Source organism: Phoenix dactylifera, chromosome 14 (genome assembly GCF_051530095.1).
Source record: "Phoenix dactylifera cultivar Ajwa chromosome 14, Ajwa_hap1_PhDact_Kaust_v1.1, whole genome shotgun sequence".
Lineage (NCBI taxonomy): Eukaryota > Viridiplantae > Streptophyta > Magnoliopsida > Arecales > Arecaceae > Phoenix > Phoenix dactylifera.
The window spans coordinates 25,326,497-25,353,890 of NC_143203.1; the positions used below are offsets into that span (position 1 = coordinate 25,326,497).

At 39.3% G+C, this 27,394-nt stretch overlaps 2 protein-coding genes across 4 annotated transcripts in view; one reads left to right on the forward strand and one right to left on the reverse strand.

Annotated features, from left to right (window-relative positions):
- Positions 1 to 232: 232 nt before the first annotated feature.
- Positions 233 to 2,566, reverse strand: LOC103708871 (protein NUCLEAR FUSION DEFECTIVE 4-like). Its single transcript, XM_008793970.5, has 2 exons — positions 1,270 to 2,566; positions 233 to 891 (listed from the first exon to the last, which is right to left on the reverse strand). The coding sequence occupies exons 1-2, from the start codon at positions 2,385 to 2,387 to the stop codon at positions 483 to 485; spliced, it is 1,527 nt and encodes a 508-aa protein (XP_008792192.2). The 5' UTR covers positions 2,388 to 2,566; the 3' UTR covers positions 233 to 482.
- An 11,160-nt stretch (positions 2,567 to 13,726) lies between these two features.
- Positions 13,727 to 27,394, forward strand: part of RAPTOR1 (Regulatory-associated protein of TOR 1) — a 29,861-nt gene continuing 16,193 nt past the window's right edge. The window contains exons 1-10 of one of the 3 annotated variants that reach the window (XM_008793968.5): positions 13,727 to 14,384; positions 21,566 to 21,668; positions 24,925 to 25,007; positions 25,094 to 25,252; positions 25,344 to 25,460; positions 25,589 to 25,746; positions 26,114 to 26,268; positions 26,357 to 26,501; positions 26,585 to 26,663; positions 26,797 to 26,898. In XM_008793968.5, coding sequence (XP_008792190.2) covers positions 14,106 to 14,384; positions 21,566 to 21,668; positions 24,925 to 25,007; positions 25,094 to 25,252; positions 25,344 to 25,460; positions 25,589 to 25,746; positions 26,114 to 26,268; positions 26,357 to 26,501; positions 26,585 to 26,663; positions 26,797 to 26,898 — 1,380 coding nt within the window. In that variant the 5' untranslated portion in view covers positions 13,727 to 14,105. Of the gene's footprint in view, positions 14,385 to 21,560; positions 21,669 to 24,924; positions 25,008 to 25,093; positions 25,253 to 25,343; positions 25,461 to 25,588; positions 25,747 to 26,113; positions 26,269 to 26,356; positions 26,502 to 26,584; positions 26,664 to 26,796; positions 26,899 to 27,394 lie in introns of all 3 variants that reach the window. The other 2 variants (XM_088710865.1, XM_088710866.1) reach the window with 2 other exon arrangements.

Here is a 27,394-nt window from a genome sequence, read left to right on the forward strand (position 1 = left end):
TTAGCCACCAAAGTGGAGTAATGATTGATGCCTGTAATTCGGTTGGCAAAGAAACCTAGTTCAGATTTAATAGCAAGAAATCATGGTTATGAAGAGCATTGAATGGTGGAATAATTCCAACTGCGTTCCTGTTTGCTCTGTAATGTAGCAACAAATATTGATGAAGCTTAAAGTAATATTTTTGATTCTGATCATCTGTCAACTACTTCAGGAATTTGCTACACCCACAAAGTAATGAGAGGAGTATTCATATTAATTTAGCAAACTTTACAGAAAGGCCAGTGTGATACATAACTACATAAGCTGGCTTTAGCAATCTCCATCAACTTGCAAAATGTGGTGGGTGTGCCTGAATACGCAAGCAGGTACCCCTACACCAATGCAACTTGTGGCCAGATTTTGATGTCCCTCAGGTCCTGAGAGTTACAATATCATGTGTGATAGCTTAATCTATGCGAGTCATCAGATCTGTAAGAAGTCTTTCAGCAAAACTTTCGAGTTCGGGCATAGAGGACTGTACAAAGAAGAGTGGCCAAGGAACAAGTAGAACCCCATATGATGAAGGTTTTCTCGAAGCATTCAGCCCCAGTGCAGCTATGGCTTCCTTCAGCTCCTTTCTGGTAAAGAAGGGCAGCACAGTAACCAAAGACAAAAGACCCTATCGGTATATTTGTGACAACAATGTTGTGGTTCACGCCAAAATGCTTGTTGCCAAATAGCTCAGAAGTTGCTGAGACTGCAATAGAGGTTATTGCCCCAGTGCATCCCCCAATAATCGCAGTGCTGAGGTACAAGAAATGTCTGCTTGGATTTAGAAGTAGGAAGAAGGCTCCTGCCATTGGAGCCATCAGTGTGGCCATGAATGCTGGCCTTGACACCATGTACCCACTTCTGAATAGATAAAAGAAGAAACGTTAAGCTTGATAAACAGCAGGTCATCATGCAAAAGGGATAAAAATAACAATAAAAGGATTTAGTGAGCTAATTAAGAGTTTATTTTGGCGCAGGATTCAGAAGTACAGAAGCATGCATTATGCTCTTGTTCATCCTCTACTTGAAAAATAGAATTATTCATGAGCTTTATATCATTTCCTAATCACTGCAAAAACACCATCTTCAACGTAACAGGGGAAGAAAATTGCATCGGAACGTAAAGAAAAATCATAAGAGGAATTAGACTGATTCTTAGATGAATTATATAAATTCTTCTTGATCAATCTTATCGTGCACGCAGAAAAGAAAAGGTGGTGATGTAAATGGAGGACTTACTTTGTTGAATAGTAGTCCAAGAAAGATGGCACGAGACGACCAAAGAAACCGAAAGAAGAAGAGAGGGAGACGAGAATAGAAGTCTTTGAGAACCGACGAGACTCCGCTATTTGTCCCAGGTTGTTCAAGAAGACCAAACCCAATGAAGCACTAAACATGTAGCTGAAGAAATACAACCAAAAGTCCACCTTTCTTAATAGTTGAAGGCCGCCAACTTCCATTGACCCTTCTACTTTCCCATCTACAGCCCCTCCTTCCTTCAACTCACAATCAATGACTCTCCCTCCAGTTTTATCCTCATCCACAGTAATATCATGAACCTTCCTCTCCCTCTTGTTCCACCATATCTCTCCTATGACTTCTTTATACTTCACGGCCAAAGGGACCACCAAAGGGGCAGTCAAAAGAATTCCTAGGCTTAACTTATGCTCTCTTGATTCAGACCTGATGCTGCCAAAAACTGCACAAATTCCAGTTGCGAGTGTTATGGCCAACATCACCATGAACCCGCAACTTGATCTTGTTTTGTTTTTGGTCTGTGACTCACGTAGAAATGGTGAAACTAAAAGACTAACTAATATAGGTACAATGGCATTGAGTAGGAGATATGCCTTGGCATTATGACTGGGCTGTGCATGGAAGACTGCATCGGCCACAACCGTGTAGACCTTGGCACTCAAACCAAGATAGCTTGTGGATAGCCCAACTGCAACATGGCTATCAGAAGGAAAATTTTGGATACAGATGAGATAGCAGCAAGTGTTGATCCAACATATGCCATTTCCAGCCAGGGCAGTGAGCATAAAGAGATGCCAGTAGGATAGATGGGTATTCTCTAGGAAGAGAAACTGCATGCCATAGCCTATCAGCCCAAAAGTTGCACCAATCACTGAGACCAGCCAGAGGGGGAGAAAAATGGCCGCAACACCAGAACACCAGCCAAAGAGCTTTCCAGCATCAGAGGCGAAAGCAAGGAAATTGAGCTGGACTTGAGAGATGGATTTAAGATCTTTAAGCTGGGATGAATAGACTGGGAAGTCTGAGTTTGCTCCATTAATAGTTTGGAGCCAGATGGTCCCAACCAAGCTCAGCCATGGAGCAGAGGAAGAGGAAGACATGGTTTCAGAATTTTTCTCACTGCTGGGAGCTGATTCGAGTGGTCGTGTATTTATAAAAAAAAAACAATCATGATAGCAGCAACCAATGGAGATTTAGAATGCTGTGGCTGTGAACCTGACATGTGGTTTCTTGCTGACCAGAATGAAAGTAGTTGATTTCTTCAAGGTCGAATTAACACCTGATGCAATGATGTTGTGGTAGAGAAAAGCTTAAAATCTATTCTATTGACATGTTCAACACTGCACATGAGAGGGTTCTGCGCACATACCTGTTGAGAAACCCAAAGGTTTGAACACAGTGCAGGGGGCAATACAAAGTCACACTCAAGGAGAGTACAGTAAAGAGAGCAAGCAGTAATGTGAACGTGAAGGCTCAATGGCCTAGCAAACGTATGCAATTACGCTATCAACACGTCAGGGGATTTTTAAGGACAAAGTATTTTGCGTGCCCTTCTTCCGCACGTTGCATCACACAGACCCATCACAAACGGCATTCACAAATTAGTGCAGGCCAAGAAAGCCAGAACTGGTTGACGTTTCAACTTTGCAGTTGCAAGCCAAGTATAACTGAACCACCTTGAAACCTTACATAATGTTTTTATGTGACAGATTATTTCTAAGTGGATGTAAGTTTATTATTCTGAGAACTTCTTAATTTTATCTTTTATTTCGTCTATTGTCGTTAGCGTGTTCTTGGTGGTATAACAGGATAATTCACAGTTAGTTTAAATTTGTTCTTTCATGGCATGTGTAATGGTCTTCCATTCTTTTTTCTTTAAAAAAAGGAGAAAAAGGTAAAGAGTTTAGTTACCTCTGCATGGCCATGTAAGTTCTTAGTCGCAAAAGGGAACCAGAAGGTGAAGGAGTTTCCTATTTCTGTTACTCATATTTTGGAATCCCTGAAATCAATACATTTCTTTTATTCTTGAACCAAAAAAAAAAAAGGAAAAAGAGAGTCCGAAACACATTTCACTACCGTGAACATGGAAAACAAATAAAAGCACTTCAGCTTGCATTTGAATTTACTATATAACCACACAAACCAAACAGGGTCTTCATGTCAATAACTACAGACTGTAACATTTGCGCTGGATAGATCTGAGACAATTGAGCAGAGTAATAAAATGGAAGGCATCAAAAGACAGCATGCTAACAAAGGAGCTAAAATAATCAGCCCCAAGAACAGAAATTTCTTTTTAAAAGTTTCATTTATTGCCAATAGAATCACTATAAAGAGAACATGGAATAAAGTTTATCCTTCCATTTTACATCGAAAAATCCATCTACTCTGCATTAGATGGGTGTTTCCTCATCTCCCTACGTACATGGGAAGTTGGTCAGAATATGGTCCTTCCAGAGTAACTCTTTGGCTTCATTTTTATTTCCACTAGCTCTGCACTCCTTGTTGCGGGAAAGATTTCTGTCAATACAATTTACACGGGCCAAGCTTTCTTACATGGATCCACATCATTTTAACTTTTAAGCCCCTTTCATCTGGTGCTCAAAACCATAATCATGCTCAAGGGCGGCCCAGTACATTTGGAGGCCTTAGGCGGATTCAATGAATGAGACCTTTTTTTAATAATAATTTTTTTTAATAAATATAAAATATTTAAAGAAAAATATGAAAATAGATAGCTATCAAGTACATTATTTCAACAAAAATACATAAATGCAACAAAAATCGACAAAAAATCTTTTTAGTTTAATATAATTTTTGAATAAAGGTATGAAAAAATAATTACGTTAAAGGAAGGCCCATAAAACTGATTAAATAACTGAGATATTGCTTGGCATTATTATTTACCATGTCAAGCAAGGGCAGAATAGAAAAAGGTCATCCTACGGCACTTAATGGCAAGGTAAAAGGAAGAATTTGTCCAGAAAGGGACCTCTCTACAAAAGAAAGTAGGGGCATTATGGGAAATTCACTCCATCTAATTAATAAAAGTTCCATCCCACCATCTCCCCTTCAAGCGAGTACCCAAGCAGCATACTTCAACATCACGGCACAGCGGCCGTTCAATCTCCAACCTCCCTTCTTTTCTCTCTCTACCAACCAAGAGGGGGTAAGAAACGGAAAGGAGAAAATTAAAAGAATCTCCACCCTCCAAGAAGTCCATCTCCAATCCCCCTATCTTTCTAGACTTTCTTCCTGATGGCCCAGCTGGATCAGGAGTAATGTGAGGGAAGGAAAACCAAGACCAAAACCAAAAAAGAGAAGGGATGAAAGATATGAGTGCCCCTCTGCAGGCTGGAAAACTCTCTCCACGTCCCTTCCATCAAGGGGCCGGGAAGACTCGTAGCCAGCTCCTGTTCCTGTTTTATATGGAGCTTTTGCTTCCTTTCTGTCATTGGAACGGGGCCTTTGCTTCCTTGGTCCTTGGCCCGAGGCCTTAGGCGACCGCCTCGGTCGCCTAACGCTCGGGCCGGATTCATGCTTATATACATACGTACATCTTCTCTCTTGTTCTTTTTTTTTCTTTTCTTCTTCGGCATCTTAGAACGGCCACATACGACGTACGTACATACACATCGGTTTATACAATTATACTTCCCTTCTTATAAGTAAATTATATAGATGTTTTATCCACCTTCGAAGACCTTAAGAGCACCATCTCACATCAGAAGCAGGGCTCTTGCATATGCGGAGGGAACAGAACTGCAGATTCCGTAACCAATTCCAGGTTTCCTGAGCACAGCCAAATTGCCTAATCTCCACAATGTGGCTGAAAGCAGGCTTTAAGAGGATTTGTGATCCCCAGGCCAATTAATTTATAGTATAAAGTGTCAGCAATTGAGTGAATATATGTAGGGATTTGTTGGAGAGCCATTGGTTAGGTACAGAACCTGCTTTTTTAACTAAATGTTTCATTTTCAGATCCAAAGATGCAGTTTAAATGTTCATAATTTTGCAACTTGAGACCTGAGTTCTCATTAAACTCAAACGTTCACGGATTTTTCATGTGTTGATAAGACACTTTTTGAAATTTTCAAGAGAACAAAAAGGTTCATCTTTTATAGATTTACCATGTGTTGATGAGGCACACCTTTCGAAATTGTCAACACGCTAAAAAGGTACAATTTGAAGCGCAGCTGCGACCTAGAGGGCCAAAAGTATTTTTTTTCTATAGTCTCATAATTAATTACAGGGTAAGAATTAGATGTCCCGGATAAACGGTGTAAGGCCCAGTTCCCTGGGATAATGGGCCGGCCTGAAGAGGCCAAACCCATCAGGCCTGTCGATCGTGGTCGATCGCGAGAATGGAGTTCGGTAGCGAGGGCTTGTAACCGAACAGGGGCTCACTCTTGCTTCATGGCCATTGACTTGACCCCGGCTCACTCTTGCTGAGAAGGAGATGAGAAGGAGACGAGAAGGTAAGCCAAAGCCCTCTTCCTTCTTTGCCCGTGTCTGATCAGAGCATGGAAACCGAGGTTGTGCAATGGCAAGCGCTTTCCTCTCTTCCATCCTATCAAAAACCAGCCAAGTATCGGGCTGTGTTCAGAGAGGGGCAGTCTCGCCGTCTTCATCATCGGATCCAAGTAGCCGTGTCTTGAAAGATCTGGAGAAGCTGGAGAGAACATTGAAGAGGATCCAGGCACTGGGGGGTATCTATGGTGTTCTCAACCAGAAGCGCGGCCGTGTCTTTGAAGGAGAAATCTTGCCGGGACTGTGATGAGCACAATCGTCTCTCTATGGAAGCACGACCCATGGAAGATGGGCTTGCTGAGGCCATTGATGACGTATTGGCCCACGAGATGATCCAAAAGTACGTGCAAACATTCTGTCTGAGGAGTTTGGATGGGACAAGGATCGTGCTAAGAAGATATGGTGTTTTGGGCCCGAGACCTCTGGCCCTAGCATGGTTGTTGATATGTGCAAGGGCGTACACTAGCTTAATGAAATTAAGGACTCTATTGTGGCTGGTTTCTCGTGGGCATCAGAAGAAGGGGCATTAGCCGAAGAAAAGTAAAAACACGTGTGTGGTATGCTTTGAAGTGTGTGATGCGGTTCGCACGTCAACAAGAAGGTAAACGGTACTGCAGACCGGATTGCTTTCTTTGCGGTTCATCATTCTGAAGATTTCATCTGAGCGGACCGCAAGTTTATGCTAGGGCCCTTATGTAGTCTTTTTTGCCACATCCACACTCGTTGTATGTGAGCCGCCATTGTACAAAAAAAAAAAAAAAAAAGTGATGTGGTTCTGCATGCTGATGCCATTTACAGAGGTGGTGGTTAAGTCACTCCAACAGCCAGAAGGGTCGTATATGCATCACAATTAACAGCTAAACCAAGGTTGTTGGAACCAGTTTACTAGTAGAGATTAAAGCAGGCACTAAAAGCTGGATTCCAGTATCTTTTATTAGAGGTAGTGGCTGCGGTTTTAGTTAAACGTGGCGAGGACTCGTGGTCGCTGGAGATCAGTGCTGGTGAGCTTGTCAATGCTCCTCTTGGTGTGAAGAATATTGATGCTAAATAGATTGCGATAGAGATAAGGATCCCGTTACTTGGTTACCATTATGTATTTATATACATATTTTTGATTTGTATTACTGGATTTGCATCGTGATTTACATTGGTAGATTTGAATTTGTATGTGATGGTATATTTTATATAATTTTCAGTATGAATATACTTGCATGATAGTATATGTATTTGATATTGATCAAAACATGAATATTTTATAGAAATTAGATTGTCTAGATAAATATTTTACATCAATCTCCGTATTCTTAATGTTAAGGCCAGCATTTACTAGTATCAAGATCTCAACTCTTGCACAACTCCACAGGTACCGAGAAGTCATGGCCTTTTTCTCTTGTCCAATTTTGTCCACAAGTTCTCTTGTATATTGATAGATATATATGCTTTAATTTCTGAAGGTGCACTTGGCTTTTATCCTGTCTTCCTTTGCAGAATGATTATATTCTTCACAAAATTAATGTTATTAGAATATTCTCTCATTTGAGATGTTCTTTCGCGCAATGCTAATAAGCAAAAAGAATACAGGAGTAATAATGGAAGAACTAACCCAACTTTTTAAAGCGCAGCACCCCACATTTATATTTTAATGATTTAAAGTAGCACTACAAACTAAGGTTTTCCCTCAAGAATGTATGATATTATCGTCAGTCCACAGCACCATCCAAAATTCAAGCCCTCCGTTTGCAAGTATATCAGCACATGCATTGTTGAGGTCACCAGCCAATCTCTCCTTATGAATGAGTTCATAATAAAGACCAAGGAACGAAGTATCGCTTAATGACGGAGTGCTGGTAAGACGTTGGGGCGATAAATACCATGCTGAGCCTCGTGTCAGTGCTTGGCACATATGATACGCACCGACAAGGCAGCATCATGCTTGGCACCACCCGCTCGTCGCCACCACCACTACGGCGCTGCCCATCACAAAATATATAAAAATATATAAAATATATAAATAAATCTACCTCATCCTATTAGCTTAAGCTTTTGGGACAAATGGTGATTTCAACATGGTATCAGAGCAGAGGTTTTGAGTTTGAACCCTATTTCCACACTCTTTAATCCCATTATTAAAAATTTCACATATCCCAGAGAAGAAAACAAAAGATAATGATGGGTGTTAAGCCAGAGAAGAGATTCATATTTCGAAGTTAACGTGGTTCGAGCAAGAATAAAACAACATCCGAACCATTAGATGAGAGGAGGCGTGTACAAGGTGGTAGGTCTAGATTGGTTTGGACCTGCCCCATCCATCCCATATGGGAGCATACATAGTTTCATTTACATAGTGTCGCATTTTTTTCCTGCACATTTAATTTTTTAAATAATTATTTTCAATCAGCTAATGTTATTTTGATGAAAGATTGCAGCATCAAATTCAATTTGTTATAATAAATAATTATTGTTTGATATATTAATATGAGATTGTTACTTTAATAATGGTGATATTATACATAATATTATATTATTTATAATATTAATTAATATAATATATAAGTATTAGCTAAAACATTTACATTTTCAGAATATTGTTAATAATTATTACACTACATTAATATATTAATAATGATATTATATTATACTAATACCAATCATATAAAATATGCCATAACATTGTATTATTATAATTTTGATATATAATATGTAATGTTATTCTTTAATATTCATATTATATTTCAAATATGAATTTATATCATATAACCTATAAAGTATAGTATAGCAGGTCAAGGATATTACTGGTATTTTAGAAAATTAAATGATTTATCTGAGTCCCTCATCTTGTTCCAAAAATTTTTGCAACCAAACAAACCGGCGCACATTGCTAGCACATCAAGTGGCAAAGCTTTTCTTATTCCTATTTTCTTTATTCTAAACAATCAAGCATTTGAAAGTAAAGGATTTCAGAAAAGCGATTCTTATTCTCCAAAATATAGACAAAATAGTCTTAATATAAGTCGAAAAAATAAAAATGTTCAATCTCTTTGTTTGGTAAAGAAGCTCGACTACAATGAGAAAGAATTTTATAGAATGCAGATACGAAGGAGGCATGAATGTGGCAATGAAAATGATTAATATGAAAAATAATGTCATGATGCGCACAAGCTTTAGCATCTACATGATTGGATTTTGGATTGCATTTATGTGTTCTTTAAAATGAAAAATGGTGTTCTTCTAAGATATCTTAAAAATTGCGCCTACACATGTAGGTAATTAACCAGGTCCCTCTTAGCCGGCGATAGGTTCTTCAAAGGCATAATTCCTTGCCACCGCAATGAAACTTATTTAAAAAAGAAATATTTAATTCTCAAATATATAAATGTTCATAATAAATTATTGTTATTTAGTGCAATACCAACCTTCAAGTCATAATGACAATGTCAAGTGGGAACAACTAATTTGACTTGCCTGAACCAAATTGTTAGAGGAATACCCCAAATGAGAAGAACTAATTTGATTCATACAAGCATGGCTAGGACTAAAACTGCAACACGAAGGGGAAAAACTAAAAATCATCTATAAGACCTCGTCCGGATCTGAGGTTTTTATCAGTGTCCACCATTCAAACAATTACCGATATTTAGATGCTGGATTTCGAGGGGCCCTAGATTCTGACCAAATGCTCGTGGCCGGTGGCCACGCGCTGCCCCTCCCTGCCCACGCCGTAAACCGCACGCCCGTCTCTTCGGCACTGCGAGACGCCACTTACATCGGACGATACTAAATGCCTCCGTGGCCCCATGGAGTCCTTTGGTCACACTTTTTCCCTGGAAAAAATTAAAAAGCCTTCTTAGGAATCATAACTCGCCAGCTGGGCATGCACTAAAACAAGGAGACGCTCAAGGACAAAAATCTCCCACCGGCTCTATTCCCACTCCCAAAGTACTTGCCAAGCAGATGACAACTGGGGCGAGGCCACTTGTTTGAGCTTTCCAAATTTGTCCATCCCCAATTCTACTTCGCAGGCAAAGTGCTTGTGTGTGTGTGTGTGTGTGTGTGTGTGTGTGTGTGTGTGTGGTGGGGTGGTCATCCATCTCTGTTTCAACTTTCATCACATGCGAACAATAAAACAATTTGATTGCTCCTCCTCCCATGGTTTTGTCTTTGGCTGCCAAGATGGCAACAAGAAAAGATTCTGGGAGAAGTGGTGAGGTCTGGGTGTGTGTGTGCTCCTCTTTTTGTCCACTCGAATTTTGCGTGTATTTTGACGCTGAGACCTCAAAACTTTCCTGGCAAAGCTTGCTCATGATGATGTAAAAGTTGCGGGCTTTTGGTTTTCTGAGCCACCTTTGTTGAGTCTTGTTTATAGTAACACGAAAACAATGGACTACACCTATTATAGTGAAAGCATGGGGCAGCCTCAAGCATGGTCCCAGTTATTTTGGGTGCTTCGGGGTGTCCTCAAGCTGAGATGAGTATGTAAAGCTCCTAACTTTGCCTGGCAAATTTGGTGCTCGGCTCATGTTAATAAAGTTCTCATTTTATTTTGTTGCGCAGTGCTTGAATTGTGGGCAGTTGCAGAGTTGCATTGTCGAGGTTTAAACTAAAACTACCATCGCCTTCTCAATGCACCTGGGAACAGCTTTTTTAGGATCGTAGTTGTGTTGTGTGATGCAACGAATTTGACATGCAATGCAACTTATTTGTCGTATTTTGAATATCAAGTGCCGTGATTTGGTCAGTTCCAGCTAGCAGTTTAACTATTATGTAACTTGCTTGAGGTCACCACCTGCTACTTGGTTGTAAAACAAGTTCCATGAAAAAAGGAGCATGTAAATCAACTTGATATAAATGATCCAACTGAGCTTTCGAGATCTCCTGAGAATCACCTCTCCATCCACAATTTTCTTTCAGCCACAATCCAGCAATAGTTTCCAAGATTCTAAAATAGTTTCCAAGTTGCAAAAACTGCAGAGTCCCTTTGCAGTTTCTATCATTTTGTTGCTTTGTGTCCACACCCACTTTAACTAAAGGCAGATATCTGAAAGAGATCCACTCACTTTATGCACACCAACAATGTTTTCAAGGAATACAGGGAATTAAACACGCACGCACGCACGAAGAGAGAGAGAGCACTGGTTAAAAAGGGAAGTTGACTAGCTAAGGTAGAAGAAGAAACTTTGGTAATCACAATGGCTTCAAGCAATTAGTATCCAAAAGGATGTGGTGCTTGTGAGCTCCCTGAAATAACGAAGTCAACCAGCCCATCCCCAGCCAAAGCCTCCTAAAAGGTTAAGGCCAATCGTAGGGTCTCACCCAGCCAGCGTTGAGCCACCCCTGGCACTCTTACCTTGGCTCATAACAATAATTATGATTCTGAATTCCTATACTTGATCATCAAATGTTTACTTTTTCTTGCTTTATACTGAAATAACAATAACTATTTGAAATAAAAGGGAAAGCGGCATTAGGCAACTTGTCAAATGGTTAACCCTGCATAGGTGGCACAGGAAGCATTGCCACTAAACTTGATGTCATCCAAACCCTTATTGATGACTTCAGTGATGATCAAATAATCATCTCATTTGACTATGATCGGCACTTGTTTCATCAAAAAAAGACTTTGATTAGAGCTGGTACCCTATTTACAGAGCAGGGAGAAACTTGTCACACACTTAAATTTATCAAATTAAGGGAGAGTTTTAATTCTATAATTTGAAAATGGTTACTGCTAATATTCCATCCTTTTATCAAGGAGGAGAAAAAGGCGCAAAAGGATGTTTGTGCGAATTGGATGGTTATTGTTTATAGGATGGTTAATGTGATGTTTAGGAGTCAGGCTACCTCCCCAGCTGCAGCACTCCATTAGGATATTAGTGGATGCTTTTTTGTAATCAATGCATAAACACTACTTAAGAACTGTGCTGTGTTAAATTATCTGAAAGCCCTGAAAGTTAATTTGTCATTATATGCTTGACTACTGATGGTCATTCTAAAGTTATAATGTTGCTTCATCTTATTCCAAGTTTATGTCTTCACTATGTGGCAAATTAACATTCTGCCATATTTTTCATTGATCTCCTTGGTGCTTCCCTTCTCCACGACAGCTGTTAGTTGTTGGGTAATCTTTTAATATTTTCTAATCCATCACACTGCTTCCATAGTGCTATCCAATTGTATCAAGCATAAAGAGCTTACCCCTCCTAATTAGTCCTAGCTTTAGTGAGACAGAGATGTCTTCAAAACTTTTGAGCTCTCAACACCAGCCAAACAGGGAAAAGAAGAAAAAGAAAAGCAAATGACATGCTAGAAGTTGAATCTGTAAGTCATAACATTAAACAATATGAAATTTATAAATTCTTTCTTCTCGTTGATTTATTCTTTTCTTAACTCTCTTGATAGAGGGAAAATTCATTTTCTAAAGTTGAAAGTGTATCACTGAATATGCTTATCTACATCAGCACAATTGCCAGTATAATAATAGATACAGATATTAGTGTTAAATTTAGATGGTGCATGTCTTTGAATGCATATACATATGTTGTAGGGTTTTGTTTGTGCAACTTGTTAGTTTCTTACGATAATATCAAGAAGGGAATGATAGAAATCATAAAGGATAAGTATGGTTCATGTAAGGGTGATTGAATCATGACATACCCTGCCAACTTTATACCATCATGTAAAATCTCAGGTATATTTTGCAATACCAGCTATAGCACTTTTTATATGTATTTTGAAAATTAACTATTATTTTTTTAGTATTTTTTAGAACCCATTTTAATCATATATCTTATCCTTAACATAGATTTTTTATTAAATATCAATTTTCATGCTATTATGGATTGGGAGGATCAAGATGACTTATCATAAACCATAAAGTAACACACAGTTCATGAAGGATTGACAAGGTTCATGAGAAATGACTAAATCACGACATGTCGTTGCAATTGGCATCGTGGATTACATGATCAAGCAATGTCTAATTGTATTTTCTTACTTTTTTTTTTTGAGAAAAGTTTTTTCTTTACCCTCTGTATGTACATTTTGAAACTATGTTATATTTTAATTAAATCTTATATATACTTTTTAAAAAATATCCCAATGAATTTTCACATTTACCATGGATTTAAAGTGGTGTGGCACTCTGGAGATTCATTGGATGTTGAAGGTCAAGAATAAGAGGGTATTTGCCGCTTCCAGTTATTTCTTATTGGACGCATGCTATGTGCTGAGCTGGCAGGCAACAAACTGGGTGGACTCGACCCCTCCCCCTGAGACCATCATCAAGTGGCACTCGCTCGCGTGCCCTAGCTCCTGTTCCCCTGTGCTTCCCCCGTACCCATACGATCCATGTATAAGCCCCCATGCACCGCCCCAGACGGCATCCCTCCCCGGTGGTCCCCCCTCCATTATAACCGTCCATCTTCGATCGGATGGCCCGCGAGCAGTCCTCCGGCCACGTCCGAGCCGTTAGTCGCTGGGGCTAGCGTCCGGTAAACCGTAGGATTGGTTTAACGAACACGCTGCTCACCTTTTTACTTGGAAAACGGACAAGCAGTCGGCGACCTTAGGGCAGGGCAACGGCGCATTAAAGGTGATCCGCGGGTCTTTCGACAGGAAGTGAGAGCGAGCTTAGCCCACCATCAGGCAGAATAACGGGAATGAGATGGTGCACTGTCCGGCGTGATCGGACGGTTGGGATTCGCCGGGGGCATTCTGGGAAGGGCGAAGCTACATCAAAGCGAAAGCGGGGGCGGAAAGAGGGCCGCGGCTCCCGAGCATTTTTCCCCCCTTTTTTAAAATAATCGAAAGTTCGAAAACGATAAAAGCGAAAGGAAGAAAATAAATAAATAAAGAAATAAAGAAAATAAAGAAATAACTAAAAAAGATATATATATTTTAGTTTAGGGTGTTAAGGGTTACATGTTTTGTTTATATTTTTCCCCTTGCTCGCTTTCTTTCCTCCGCCATTTCCCTCCGCCTCCACGCTCTCCAAAACCTAGGGTTTCTAGGGTTTCCCGAGGGCTCCGGGGTCCCCCAGGGTTCTTCAGAGCTGGACTGGGTTTCGTTCCTCCGGAGAATATCTATGCGCCGCTGGTCCAGCGGCTTCGTGGATTAGCTCACGAGCTCCGTCGATCGGTTATTGGAGACGAGGAGGAAGAGGAGGAGGAGGAGGAGGAGGAGGAGGAGGAGGAGGATTCTTGGATTCTTCTAGGGTTAGGGTTTTCTTGTGGGGCGACGCGGGAGGCCGCGAGGCTGGGGCAGGGGTGAGGAGGGGGGTGGGTTTAGATTTGATGGCATTGGGAGATCTGATGGTGTCCCGGTTCTCGCAGTCTTCGGCGTCGTTGTCGAACCATCTGGACGAGTTCTCCAGCCGGGAGGATGGGGATGCCGTCGGCCATAGGACGGATTCCGAGGCCGCGGCCGCGGCCGCGGCGGGGGCCACCACCAGTATGGCGTACCTGCCGCAGACCGTGGTGCTTTGCGACTTCAGGCATGAGGGGTTCGAGGATTGTGTGCCGTTAGGGCCGTCGGAGAGCGGGTTGGTGTCAAAATGGCGGCCCAAGGATCGGGTAGGTGCCTGTTTCTATTCTATGCTTCAATTCCTCATCTCCCCTTTCATAGAGTTCGTCTCGCGGCTATGAGCTGCTATTTTTTGTATATGGGTGCTCATTGATGGCGAATACGTGCCATCTTTAGCTACTTTGGTACCATAAGCTCTTCAGTGAAATCCCTCTAGTATGAAGAGAATGGAGAACGACAAGAAAGATAGGTAACTCGAAAATCTTTTCCTTCTTGGGAGAGCTGATTAATTCGTGACCCCAATTGAGGTGCCCTGTTACATTAATTAGAGAACTGTGAAGCGTTTGAATTTTGATTTCAATAGTTGTTGTGAGCACAAGGAACATAGATTCTTGGCAGATTGTTCTTTTTCCTGTGGTTTCCTGAAGTTGCTATATAAGCTTCTCGTGCTTAATGGATCAAGGTAATGACAGATTAGTGCATTACTGGAGCAGAAAGCTTTATTACAGATGTGTTTGCTCTTTTAATAACGTTGATGTTGTTGCAGGATCTTAAGGTCCAAGTTTATACTGTATCCTGGGAGCAAGTACCCTTTTGTCAATCAGGATAAAGTCACTCGTTTGGGATTGGTTGTATGACTGATTGTGCTCTTCTCATGAATTGAGTCGAGACTCTAGAATTCATGTGATTAATCATATTTGAATTATAGAAGTATATTATGGACAGAAAGAAATTGTAATAAATCTGTTGTACATGAGACAAGCACCCCCAGATATTTGAGTTTCTAGTCAGAGGAAGAGGCTTTAGGATTTATAGAGAGAGAGAAATATATGTGTTTCTACTTGCTTCATGGAGTTAAGATTGGGTACCCATCCATATATTCTCTCATGAAAAATAATTGGAGTGCCATCTTAGAGGGTGATTGGTGTTTCTTTAGATATTACAAAAAATGAGGATCCACTTTCTATATAGAACCATGGAATCTCAGTGGTCTTGGTTGAGGAAAAATAATATGTTTCCATCAAGATCAGAAGAAGAGGATGGAAAAAGGAGGACCACTATGCGTATCAAATTTTGTTATGATGGCATTGACAGTACCTTTTTTGCCTGCTGTTTTGGAATGCTTATTCTTCCCCTTTCATTCATTTGATTAGTCAAACACAATATCTCAGTGGACTTATTTTGCAGTATCTAGATATAGTGTAGATTGATGCTTGTTTATTGAACATTTGATGTAGCTTGGGTTGAGGATCATGTGTATCAAGCATAGCAAGCCGATATATGGACGAAGGGTTGAGTTCTATCTAAGCTTTGAAGACTTGATTTTGGTTTCACTTTTGATTGAGCCCTTTTGAATTTGGCAGTTGCAGTTTGAGTTTTATACTTAGCCATAAATAGTCAAAGTTTAAGGGGAATTAGAACATAGTAGAATATGAAACAAAACCTTGAAAGACACATAACAAAATTCTTAAAAAAAGTTTCAATAAAAACCAACAAGAACATGAAAAAATGTTGTTGTTCATCAAATTAAATTCTGGTATTATTTAGTTATTTGTTGAAAAATCGAAGCATCAAGCCCACATAAATATCTGCAAAAATAAAATATATTAAAATATATGAAAGTGAAACTGCATGCTAATATTTACTTGCTATGATGATTATCATCATTTCAAGCTACAGAATAACTTCATTTTTTTTTTAATTTCTTCACACTGATCAAGTTCCTTTGTCGTTTTAAGTAAAATTGCTTGATGGTGTTTTGGCTTGAGGAAACCAGGAAATCAATTGACACTTGTTTTATTTGATGTCAATTGAAGTTGGGGCTTTGGATCTTCTTTTTCTGACATAAAGCATCCATCAAAGATGAACTTAAGAAGGCCAAAGCTCTCCTAATGCGAATGGCTTGCTGAGACTTCAAGGAGCATGAATCACGTTGAGTTAAAATAACCATTTCATGCTAACTTCTAGTTGGCCAGGATTAATTCTCATATTATCCATTTGAAAAAGAAAATAGTAGTGATTAGGTGTACTTCGCATACATGAGTAGTGCTAGTATGTGTGTCAAAACCCCTTCGACTAAAAAAATTATGGCAAAATTTATGATATGTACTTAAATACTTAAGGAAATGAAGAAATGATCAGAAAATGACTTTAACAAGCAAATAATGAATAATAATGATCAGAAATGATCAGCGTCTAGTTGGAACTGGCCAATATTAGATTGTCACTGTTTATTTTCTGCTGAAACCAAGTGAAACTAATCAAACTATGAAATTTGGGGTTAGTTTTGGTTTTTTTGGGCAAATGATCCATTTTGGCCTGACCAGATTGATTCGTTTTGAAACTTAAGATGTCTTTTCTAGCGGGCAGTATGGGCTTGCCCTTGATTTGATATCAAGAATTTGGGGGGTTTTGAAACTTTTTAGGTTTGTCTGTGCATATTCTAAGCTTAAATCTCAATTTTATTAGTCCTTATTGCAAAATATGTAAGACTATCACTTAGTTTGATTAGCGTATGGTTGATTGGATACTTTTGGGGCTTGCCCACCGTTAATCTAGTTAGCATACTGTATCTTAAATAATTATTTCTTGCCTTGTCTTGTTGCCTTGATGTTAACAATCATCTTTGATTATTTTGAATGTGGCCGAAATGAGAATATATGGTAATACAAGTAAAGATAGAATAAGAAAGAAAATCATTCATAAAAGGGTGGAGGTATCACCAGTTAGGGATAAATTGAGAGAAGAATGACTTAGATGATTTGGATATGTACAATGTAGGCCGAGGCGTGCACTGGTACGAGGCAGTGATTTGACATAGAAGAAACAAAGAGGGGCAGGGGTAGTCCAAAATCACACAGGATGAAGTAGTAAGGAAGGACTTGATATTTCAACATCTTTCAGAAAGTATGGCCCTAAACCGAGTGGAATGGAGGAGAAGGATTCATGTAGCTGGCCCTAACTATTTTAGGATTAAAGCTTAGTTGAGTTGAGTTGAGCTAACAATTTATTGGCTGATTAATCTTGAAGAAAGTATGCTAATTTTTAACTTTTTAGGGGGTTTCTTATTATTTTGTTATTTGTTTTGGATAAGAGGGGAAGCTCCATTCACTTTTCACTACCAAGATGAGAAACACATATACCAAATAATAAATAAGAAAAGATAAGTTAGCCAATAGACAATTTATAGGAATATGTCTCTTTTCTTAACAAAATATGGTCCTGTTCTATACACATATATTCTATGTTTTCCTTGTTACCCTTGTTTTTCTTAATGTCTTCCTTTTTATTCTCTTTTTCTGATCTCCTATATCCCACAAAGCAACATTAAGGTGGATGCTTCAAGCTCCTTTATCTTATGTGCATGTCTTGTCTTTGAATTTTTTGAAAGCGGTTGAGATTGGCTCAGTGGTTCTATTCAGCGAACGGGCTGTAGATTCCATTTGCATGAGGCATAGTACTTGACATCATGTTGATGGTTAGGTTTTATTGCATTTGACTAATTTCTTGTTGTTTATTCAGCATTTACTATAAACTGTTAATGTGGAAGAAGGTATAGTATATGTTGGAATGTGCAGATGGGTACACCCTACATGAGGGACTGTAGACATCTTATTAAAATTTTCGTTATAGACAGGGTTATTATGATGCGTTGAAGTTACTTCTCTTGAATACGTAAGGCTCATGAAGTTGCGTGTCATTTGGTGTTTGAGTTGCTCATGTTGATTAAACCATAGAAATAATGCTTCTCTGTTATCATCATTAGGTTCATCTTCTGACTAATTTAGTGATACAACATTCTATATGATTACTCCAATATGAGACCATATATGGCGTGGTGTGGCTTCGAGGATTGAGGGCAGGTCATGCAAGGTTTTGGTGAGTGCAAGGGGAAGTGAGGTTTTGCTAATTGAGTTGTGGAAGTATGTGGTCTAAGGTTGTTTAATGGTAGAAGACACGTCTATGTTTGAATTGGTCATGAGAACCATTGAGTGGGTGGATGCCTTCCCCTTGCGGCTTTGGCTGAGCATTGTCAATGTCGGAATTGCGGAGGGTTTTCGCATATGCGACTTCTTTGTCCTAGGGGGCTTGCATGGGACGAGGCTAGGTTGTGTCAGGTCTTCAGGATGCATCTTGTCGAGAGGGTCCGAGCTTTGCCAGTTCTAGGGTGTGGAAGTCCATATATCTGGGTTTGGAGTACCTCGCACAGGACTGGTGTTAGGGTGGGGGAAGTGTCTCGCATTCTCCGGCGGGAGCATGTGCCGGGATTGGACTGTGCGTGTGGATCTGGTGCCTGGGCCTCCATCCGAGGGTTGCACTGTTCTTATGGAAGGTGGTCTGGGATTGCCTACCAACAATAGCATTTCTCAGTGGTCGTGGACTACAGATTCTCTCAGAGTGCGACATCTGTGGTGTTGATGAGACAGTGGACCATGCGGTGTTTCGGTGTGCATGGGTGAGAGCGGTTTGGCGACTGGCAGGGATCTCGAGAGAGGCTTGGAGCTAGAGGGACTTGGCCTTTGACAGCTTGGGATATCTGAAATTTCCATCCTGCTCCGGCAGTACTCTGTACGGTGTTCTTCACTTGGGAGCCCTCACCTCCGAGCTTTCTCAAGGTCAATTTTGATGGGTCTATCTCGGACGGAGGTGGGGGGGTTTGTTATTCGGGATCTGTACGCCAGAGTGGTGGTAGCAGGTGGCTGTCGGCTATTCGATGTTTCGATTCTTGGTGCAGCGTTGAGGGCCGCGTGGGTAGGCCTTCGACATGCTCGGTTAGTTTTGTGAGCTTGCTCAGTCATTCTAGAGGGTGACTCGACCACGGTTATCAGCTGGATTTAGGAGGTCCAAGGGGTGCGGGTGACGACCACCCTCTGCTTCATGATATCTGGGCCATGACAAGGGATAGAGTAGTCTATCAGGCCAAGCATGTTTTCCGTGCAGCCAATGGGACAATGGATTGAGTTGCTGTTTATGTGTCCAGCCATACAGGTAGTATCGTGTGGGATAGAGATGGGGAGCTGCTTCAGACACTCCAAGATATTCTGTTTTTTGATTTTATTGGATGTATTTGTACTCGTCAGATATGAATCGCCCGTCCTAGTAAAAAAAACCCATTGAGTTCTCTTCTACCTCAGAAGGAAATTCAGATTATCTAATTTAGCAATAAAATAATAAAATTATATTTTAAAAAATGCATGCAAGTAAATTTATAAATAAGCAGCTGGTATTTATTTGCATATTATTGGCCTCCAATAGGGTCCTCGGTCTGGAGGAAACTCTCAGAGTCGTGCCATTGTGAGGGTAGTTTTACATCACCAAAGAACTCTCAGGACTGTTTGGTTCACGAGAAAAGAAGGGGGGGGAGGTGTGGTCAACGAAAAAATGAAGAAAGTTCTCTTCTTTGGTTGGAGATTTCAAAGAAGAGAGATAAAAAAGTAGCATTTTTATGGAAATAAGATTTACGTATTTCATGGGAAAGAAAAATTCATGAGGGACATGAGAAAGATGCACTCCCACTGGTTGGAAATTGGAATTCTTTTTTTTTATCAAAACTATCCTTAAGCCATCGAAATTCTTGGATAAGGTTTTTCCCATTATTAAAGGTATAAAAGATATTTCACACAACTTTTCCAGAAAAGCAGATGCTCAACCAAACATAAGCCATTATGGAATGACCACTTTTCTATGGTCAACCAAACGTACCAAAATCATTTTTCTAGGCATCATATTTTCAGAGATCAGCTGTCTAGAAAAAAATATTCCGATGAGAAAAAATTCTTCCCGCGAACCAAACAAGTTCTCAAATAAAGTTTTCGAAGTCCAAAGCTTCATTTACTTTCTATGAAAAGTGATGTGTATGTAGCATTTTTATCATTTCTTAGGGCCCTTTTTTCAATTGTACTCATTGTGGTATCTAGAACTCAACTTAATTGCAAAAAAGGTAAAAAATTAAAGAGGAGGTTAAGCAATTTTTTTCCGCCCCCTAAGGCGATTTTGTGAATTATGGAGCATTTGTCAAACAGTTATGGCACCCTCAGAACCAAGGGATAGCTGTATGTTGCCTCAAAGAAATTTCCTACCTTATTTAGGACTAAAACAATATTATCCTATATTTGATCGTTGGTCTTGAATTGTCAAAACTTCTGACTTACACGATAGGAGCCATCAAACTGATAGCTTCTGCATCATTTACATAGATCCAGTCAAGATATGCATCATTACATAGTACCGACTGGTTCACCCCGTACCGAATCGGTCCGGTCTCTGACTGGTCCGGTTTAGCCTTAAAAAACGGAACTAGCCGGTATGCATCAAAGGGCCGGAACCCAGCGGTACCGGGCCGGAATCGGCCGGTACTAGATGAGTACCGGTGCGAACGGGTCCCGAACCGGCCAGTACGGGTGAAATGATGAAATGCCGATTGAGATGATATGAGTATGTGGTGATGATCTAACGGGGATTTTGTGAGAAGTGCTGCTTTTATTTGCATTAAAGGGTTTAGAAAGAAGAGGGGAAGGCTTAGGATAACATGGATGGTAGTTTTGATGGAGAATTCCAAAAATTTTGCAGTAACACCGAATCTAGCCCTTAACAGAAATATGCCTTAAGAGGATTTCATCACATATTAAAGTAAGTCATATCAGTTGGTACATGGCTTGATAGTTTTGGTTGACTATTTGGATTGGAATATACATGCATGCATGCCTGCCTGCCTGCCTATATGTGCACATGCAGATAAAATGATGGAAAGGCCAAAATTGCTGCACATGCTCTGTGTATCGTGAGCCTATGTCAGGCTTAACAGACAGAATTTTAAATTTACCGAAATACTGAGCTTATAATACATTCCTTTACCATTCTAACTTATGATATCTTAGTGATTGGTTATCTTTGTTCCTCTCCACCATGTTATAATGGACATATACTTGGTCCTAAGAAGCTTTTTGAATCTGACATATAGAGTACTTCATTTGCCTAATGGAAGCCAACTAAACGGCTGCTATCAATTTCTAGATATTAGCATGCCGAGTTATCATGTTTTGCTTCTTTACTATCTTATCACCATTGTATATTTCAATCTTTTTGAGCTTCTTTGAATCTTTAGAATTTCTCTGAACTCACTGTAATTATTACCCAAGTTAAATGAAGGCCATAAGTCTGTAGCGTTATGTTAATTGATTTTAATTTTTTATCCTCCATATTAGTTTGACTATTAAGTTTTGTAGTGCAGATGAAGACGGGATGTGTGGCACTTGTTTTATGTTTAAACATTAGTGTTGATCCACCAGATGTAATAAAAATCTCTCCTTGTGCGAGAATGGAGTGCTGGATAGGTGAAGTACCACTTGTTCCTTGTTACCCTCAATATGTTTGTATTCTGTTCTATTGCTGCTGATTTTCATTATTATTGTCTTCTGCTACTATCTTAGACAAGTCAATGAGTTTTTCACCTTAAAAGGGGAAACGTCAGCTTTTCCGCCTCCAAGATTTTATCAGTATGCACATCCTTTCATTGTCACATTTTAGAGAAAGGGCAGGCTATAGAGTACAGGCATGGGTCATTATTGAGCATTTTTGATATTAAAAAAATGCTGCTTATCTCCACACCCCAAAAAAGAAAAGTGGTTGTGCGGGGTTGCATGTGTGTGTTTACATGTGCATATCTTTGTGTGGTGTCTATAGCCGTCCCTTTACAATCTAAGACAAATTTTATCATGAAGCCAGAACATCTCAATCTCTTTTATTCTGTATATACACCTTTTCACACTAAGCCAGAAATCATGGTTATCGTTAATGATGCAGTGTTCCTAAACCACCTTTACGTCGGGAGCAAATTAGTGATTCCAAGGCTTGGGGATTGCTTGAGATTTATGGTTTACTCATAGCATTTCAGTTTACTGTATGTTAGTAAATCATTTGAAATTGTTGTTGGGAATATTTCAGTATTTGCTGAACACACATATATTTGCAAAGTGAAAAACAGTGCCCTTTTTTTATTTCATTACAGGTAATAATGGGGTTCAGATTTGCTTTAATGAAAAACAGTGCCAGATTGAACCAGGGATAATGGTCTTTTCTAGTTTTTCGCTGATGCAGTCTCTGTGAAAAAAAAAACAATTCTTAAATGATTTCTAGGTAACATATTGATTGATTGATTGAATCTATAGATTCATTGTTCCCACATTTTAATGTAGCCAAATTCAGAAGAACCCCTTGCACAAACACTAATGCGATCTTCATGTTGGCTTGGATATTTAGCTTAGAGAGCACCATTAAAATCAAGCTTTTGTAATTGGTGTCATGCAACGCCAATTGGAATTGTAATTTTCTTCTTAGGTAAACACTTTGGTTATTGGAATTGTTGTTGTTCATCTTCATTGTCAAATGTTGTGATCTGAACACAAGCGCTAGCTCACATAGGTGCTAGTCTATGATGTTCCTGTATATGGTAGAAATGAACTTAAGGAGAGTTAAACTTATTATAGCATGGTCAAAAAGGCTTACATATGTAGTGAAGCAAACACTACAAGCCTAATTTAGGTAATCAATACTTTCGCAAAAATCAAACAAAATTGGTTCCTCTGGTTGCCTGGATGAAAATTCGTTTCATTAGTTTGGAGAAAGGCTTAAATTGAGATTCTCTGGCTGAGGTTTGTACCAACTTCTTACGAACAAGAAAAGTTTCATGCCCACCCAATTACCACATCGAAAATAAAGTGAATGCAACCATCTACAAACCTCATCGAATACATTAGTCATGCCTAGGCTTGTCTTTCAATTCAAGTAGTTAGCAATCTCTTATACTTTGTCTTAGATCATTTTCACCTTACTTCCTGTGTTTTTCTGGACCATGGTCATTATCCTTGCTATGGTTCATCAGTCCATTATTTGGCAAATTTTGCTTTATAAATTTCTTGCATGGCAGACTGTACATTCTTTTCTTGGAATTTTGTTCCTTACTTCCTTTACTGTGCCATTGGTGGTCTTGTCTCTTTGGTCTTGCTCTTGGTTGTGCTTAGATTGTTGTCAATTTGTGCTATAGTATTACTCTGTTCTTTGGGCCATGCTGTCGATCTTTCTGCTAGATGCAAGCACTTTAGATGGAACTATCCCATCCACTCTTCTTTTACCTTCAGCTTGAGCATCATCATGTTTTTATTATATGTGTTGTGTTTTGACCTTTTGGCAGCAACATCCTTATATTTGCCACCTTAAGATTCCTGAAATGTTAGGACTGGTTGTGAACCAACTTCTCGTGCTTCAGCAATCACTAAAGATGATTCTTATTACGTAACTACCATGGGAGTTAGATACATTTCTTGCCTTATTTGGCTGCTATAGTTGGCTGATATCTCTTCAACATTTTTCATTTTTAATAGTTCTGTTAGCATCTGTTACAGGTGCTTCATATTTCATCAATGCACTCGTTTATAAATGGCTTCGCCTTGCTTTGCTGGAAATTAAATGTGCTGGTTGTGTCACCTTCCCCAACCTTGTGAGACAGCAACTATACTAAAACAAGTTTTGCATTTAAAGTGTTTTTTCCTTGGGTTTTCAGAGCGATACTCTAGATTTTAGAGAACAGTTGAACTCATTTCCTTCATTTTCTATAGACTTGTCTTCATTGTCAGGTTTCATTTAGAAATTTAGATCATGTGCCACACTAATCCTTATAATGTGGCAAGTCTGCAGTTTTTTTTATCAGCTTTTTTGATGCATTCTAGAGTGTCATTGCAACTCCACCATAGCCTTGTATACTCTGTTTTCATCTTTTAGCCTAATTTATTGACTCTGCAAGTTGGCCCATAATCACTCAAATGCAGACAATATTTGCTATACCATCTGTCATGCTTTTCCTTCTATACCGTTATGCTTTTCATTTTGAACGGCTGGATCTATTGTTGGCCCATGCTTGTGACAAATGTGTAATTTATATCACTACCTTTGTTAAGAGAGGTGCAGAGTTGGATGTACACATTGTGGCAACACCCAATATTTATGATACTTCACATTTCTATATTTTTAGGATCTGCAAAGCTGACCCAAATAGTTGTCAATGCTTTGATGATCATGGTTATCATTGGTAGGTTTGTATATTTGGTACTTTATATGCATCCATTCATGTGGTGTCTTACTTGGGGTGTGAGTCTTTCCCATTTATTGGATTTGGTTTTATTTGCCCTCACAATATTTCACAAGGCTTTAAGTACTGGTACAGAATCCTGTATCTTTTTTGCATTAGAATGGTATGGTATTGGTACAGTACCAATATCGAATGCATGTACCGAAATGATTGGTATGCATAGGTATGGCCTGTACGTAGCAGTATGGCTGTTTCTATATCCTGGTTGTTGTTTTCACATGAGAATGGTATGGTACTGGTCATACTGTCCTCTTTCGGTGGTTTTTGAAACCATGGCCCCGACTCTTGCTCTTGAAGTTTCAGAAAGTTACTGACTTTGCATAGTTAGGCTCTTGTGGTCTGTACTGCAGTCATGTGGATAATGACTGCAGCACTTGTTTTACACACTTTCTCCCTGGTTGATTTCCTAAAGGATAAATGAAATCTATTTCTTCGTGGCTTGTCAGATCCTTTTTCTATGGCTCCTCCAAAGGCTCTTGAGACAATTGGAAAAGCCTTGCATGCTCAATATGAACGATGGCAACCTCGGGTAAGGAATTTTGGATCTTATGGTATATTTTGTCTTATTATCATATTAGCTCTTTTATGCGGTTAAGAGCTCTGAATGTATAACAGGCTCGTTACAAACTTCAACTCGATCCTACTGTGGAGGAGGTGAAGAAGCTTTGTACTACCTGTCGCAAATATGCTAGGTCAGAAAGGGTCCTCTTTCACTATAATGGACATGGAGTACCAAGGCCTACACCTAATGGTGAAATTTGGGTTTTTAATAAGGTGTTTATCTCTGACTTTAATCAGTTATTTTTGTAGGTGTTATATGTATGCTAGGTTAACTTCTTTTTTTTTTGTTTGCACTGCATTACAGAGTTATACACAGTATATTCCATTGCCTATCAGTGACCTAGATTCTTGGCTGAAAACACCGTCAATATATGTTTTCGATTGCTCAGCTGCAGGGATGATTGTCAGTGCGTTTATAGAGGTTTGTTTTCCTAAGAACTATCTTGAATGGTTGAATTTATATTTTTTTGTTGAAGCCTATATTGCATTTTCTCATGATAAAAACATCCTTTTTTTTACGTGGTAACTTGTGTTGTCATATTTTTTTAGCACCAAGAGTGGAACTCTTCTGGTGCCTCTGCTTCATCAAAGGACTGTATTCTGCTTGCTTCCTGTGAAGCACATGAGACTCTTCCGCAGAGTGCCGAATATCCTGCTGATGTGTTTACGTCCTGTCTAACTACACCTATTAAAATGGCATTACGTTGGTTAGTCTCTTCCTTATGCTTAACTCCATTGTTGTGCTCCTCGAACCTTTTCTGTCAGCGGGTGCTCTTTGGTAAAGTGCAACAGGGTTTTGCTTTTTCTATTTTTCATGTCATGTTGTTATCAGCATGTTCTATTTTCTGAAGTGTTGGTTATGTTGTTATCACCATGTATGGAGGTTCTTTGTAGCTTATTCCATGTCTTTTACTTGGTTACTGGATCCTTACTCTTGGTTACTAGAAGCCCACTTTTGCAGTCAAACTTGATCTATTGCCTGACAGATGTTGAGTACATATTAGAGCAGCATGTTCAGCATTTCATAATTCTCGAACCACTGCCTTCTGTAATTATGTGTTATCTGTTACTCAGGTTTTGCTCTCGCTCATTACTTCGTGATTCCCTTGATCACTCTCTGATAGACCAGATTCCTGGCCGCCAAAATGACCGAAAAACCCTTCTAGGGGAGCTCAACTGGATTTTCACTGCTGTCACTGATACAATAGCATGGAATGTACTGCCTCATGGTATTAGATCATTTGATTATCATTTTTCTATTTTCTACATACTTTTTTGAAGGAGTGCAATGCTGATATGTAAGTTGACATTGTGCAGATCTTTTCCAGCGGTTATTTAGGCAAGATCTGCTAGTTGCTAGTCTCTTTCGGAATTTCTTACTTGCTGAGCGAATAATGCGAGCTGCAAATTGTTCTCCAATTTCATATCCGCTGTTACCATCGACTCATCAGCATCATATGTGGTAGCCATATGGAGTTATCATCTTTGTATAACTATATATTTAGTCTTTATTTTTCTTTACTTACTAGAGTTTGCACATTTTAGGGATGCATGGGATATGGCTGCTGAGATTTGTCTATCTAAACTTCCGCAATTAATTGCTAATCCAAATTTGGAGTTTCAGGTTTTGTTATCTTAGATCTATTCATCATAGTCTATCATTTGCCTTTCTAGTATGATCGTTAAATGTTAAAGTATTTGTCTTGTTTTATTGTTGTTATGATGTTTGCTAATGTTCCTTATTTTCTGCAAATCAGCCTAGCCCATTTTTCACAGAACAATTGACGGCTTTTGAAGTGTGGCTTGATCATGGCTCTGAATACAAGAAGCCACCTGAGCAGTTGCCTATAGTTCTTCAGGTGAGGCGCTTATTTTTTTTGTTAGGTACATATGCAAAAATTGCTTTCTTAATGTGATAATTGTCATTTTAATCAGTTTTGGATATTGCTATTCTACTCTCAAATGGTTGTTAACATGTTATTGTTCATGGTATTACTGCTAAAATACGGTAGCAAGCTATCTTAATTCTGTATTTTGAGCCAAGGTTACTCCTGAAAAAGTGTGCTATGGAATTTTGCAAGATGAGTTGAAAGCGTTTAAGAGTCTGTGCGCTATTCTCATTAGGCAATAGAAGCTAATACATAGAATTTATATAGGAGCTTAAGGGAATATAATACATAGGGCATTAGACAAAGTTGTACACATTTTATTACATACTCAATATGATAGGCTTCTCTATTTTAGTTTCTCTTGAACATGCAATGGATATGAACCATGCTTGTGCCAAAGCAAAGTGGATCAACTTTACGTAATATAATAGATTTCGTGATGGTGTAAGTCTTGTTTTAAGGTAGC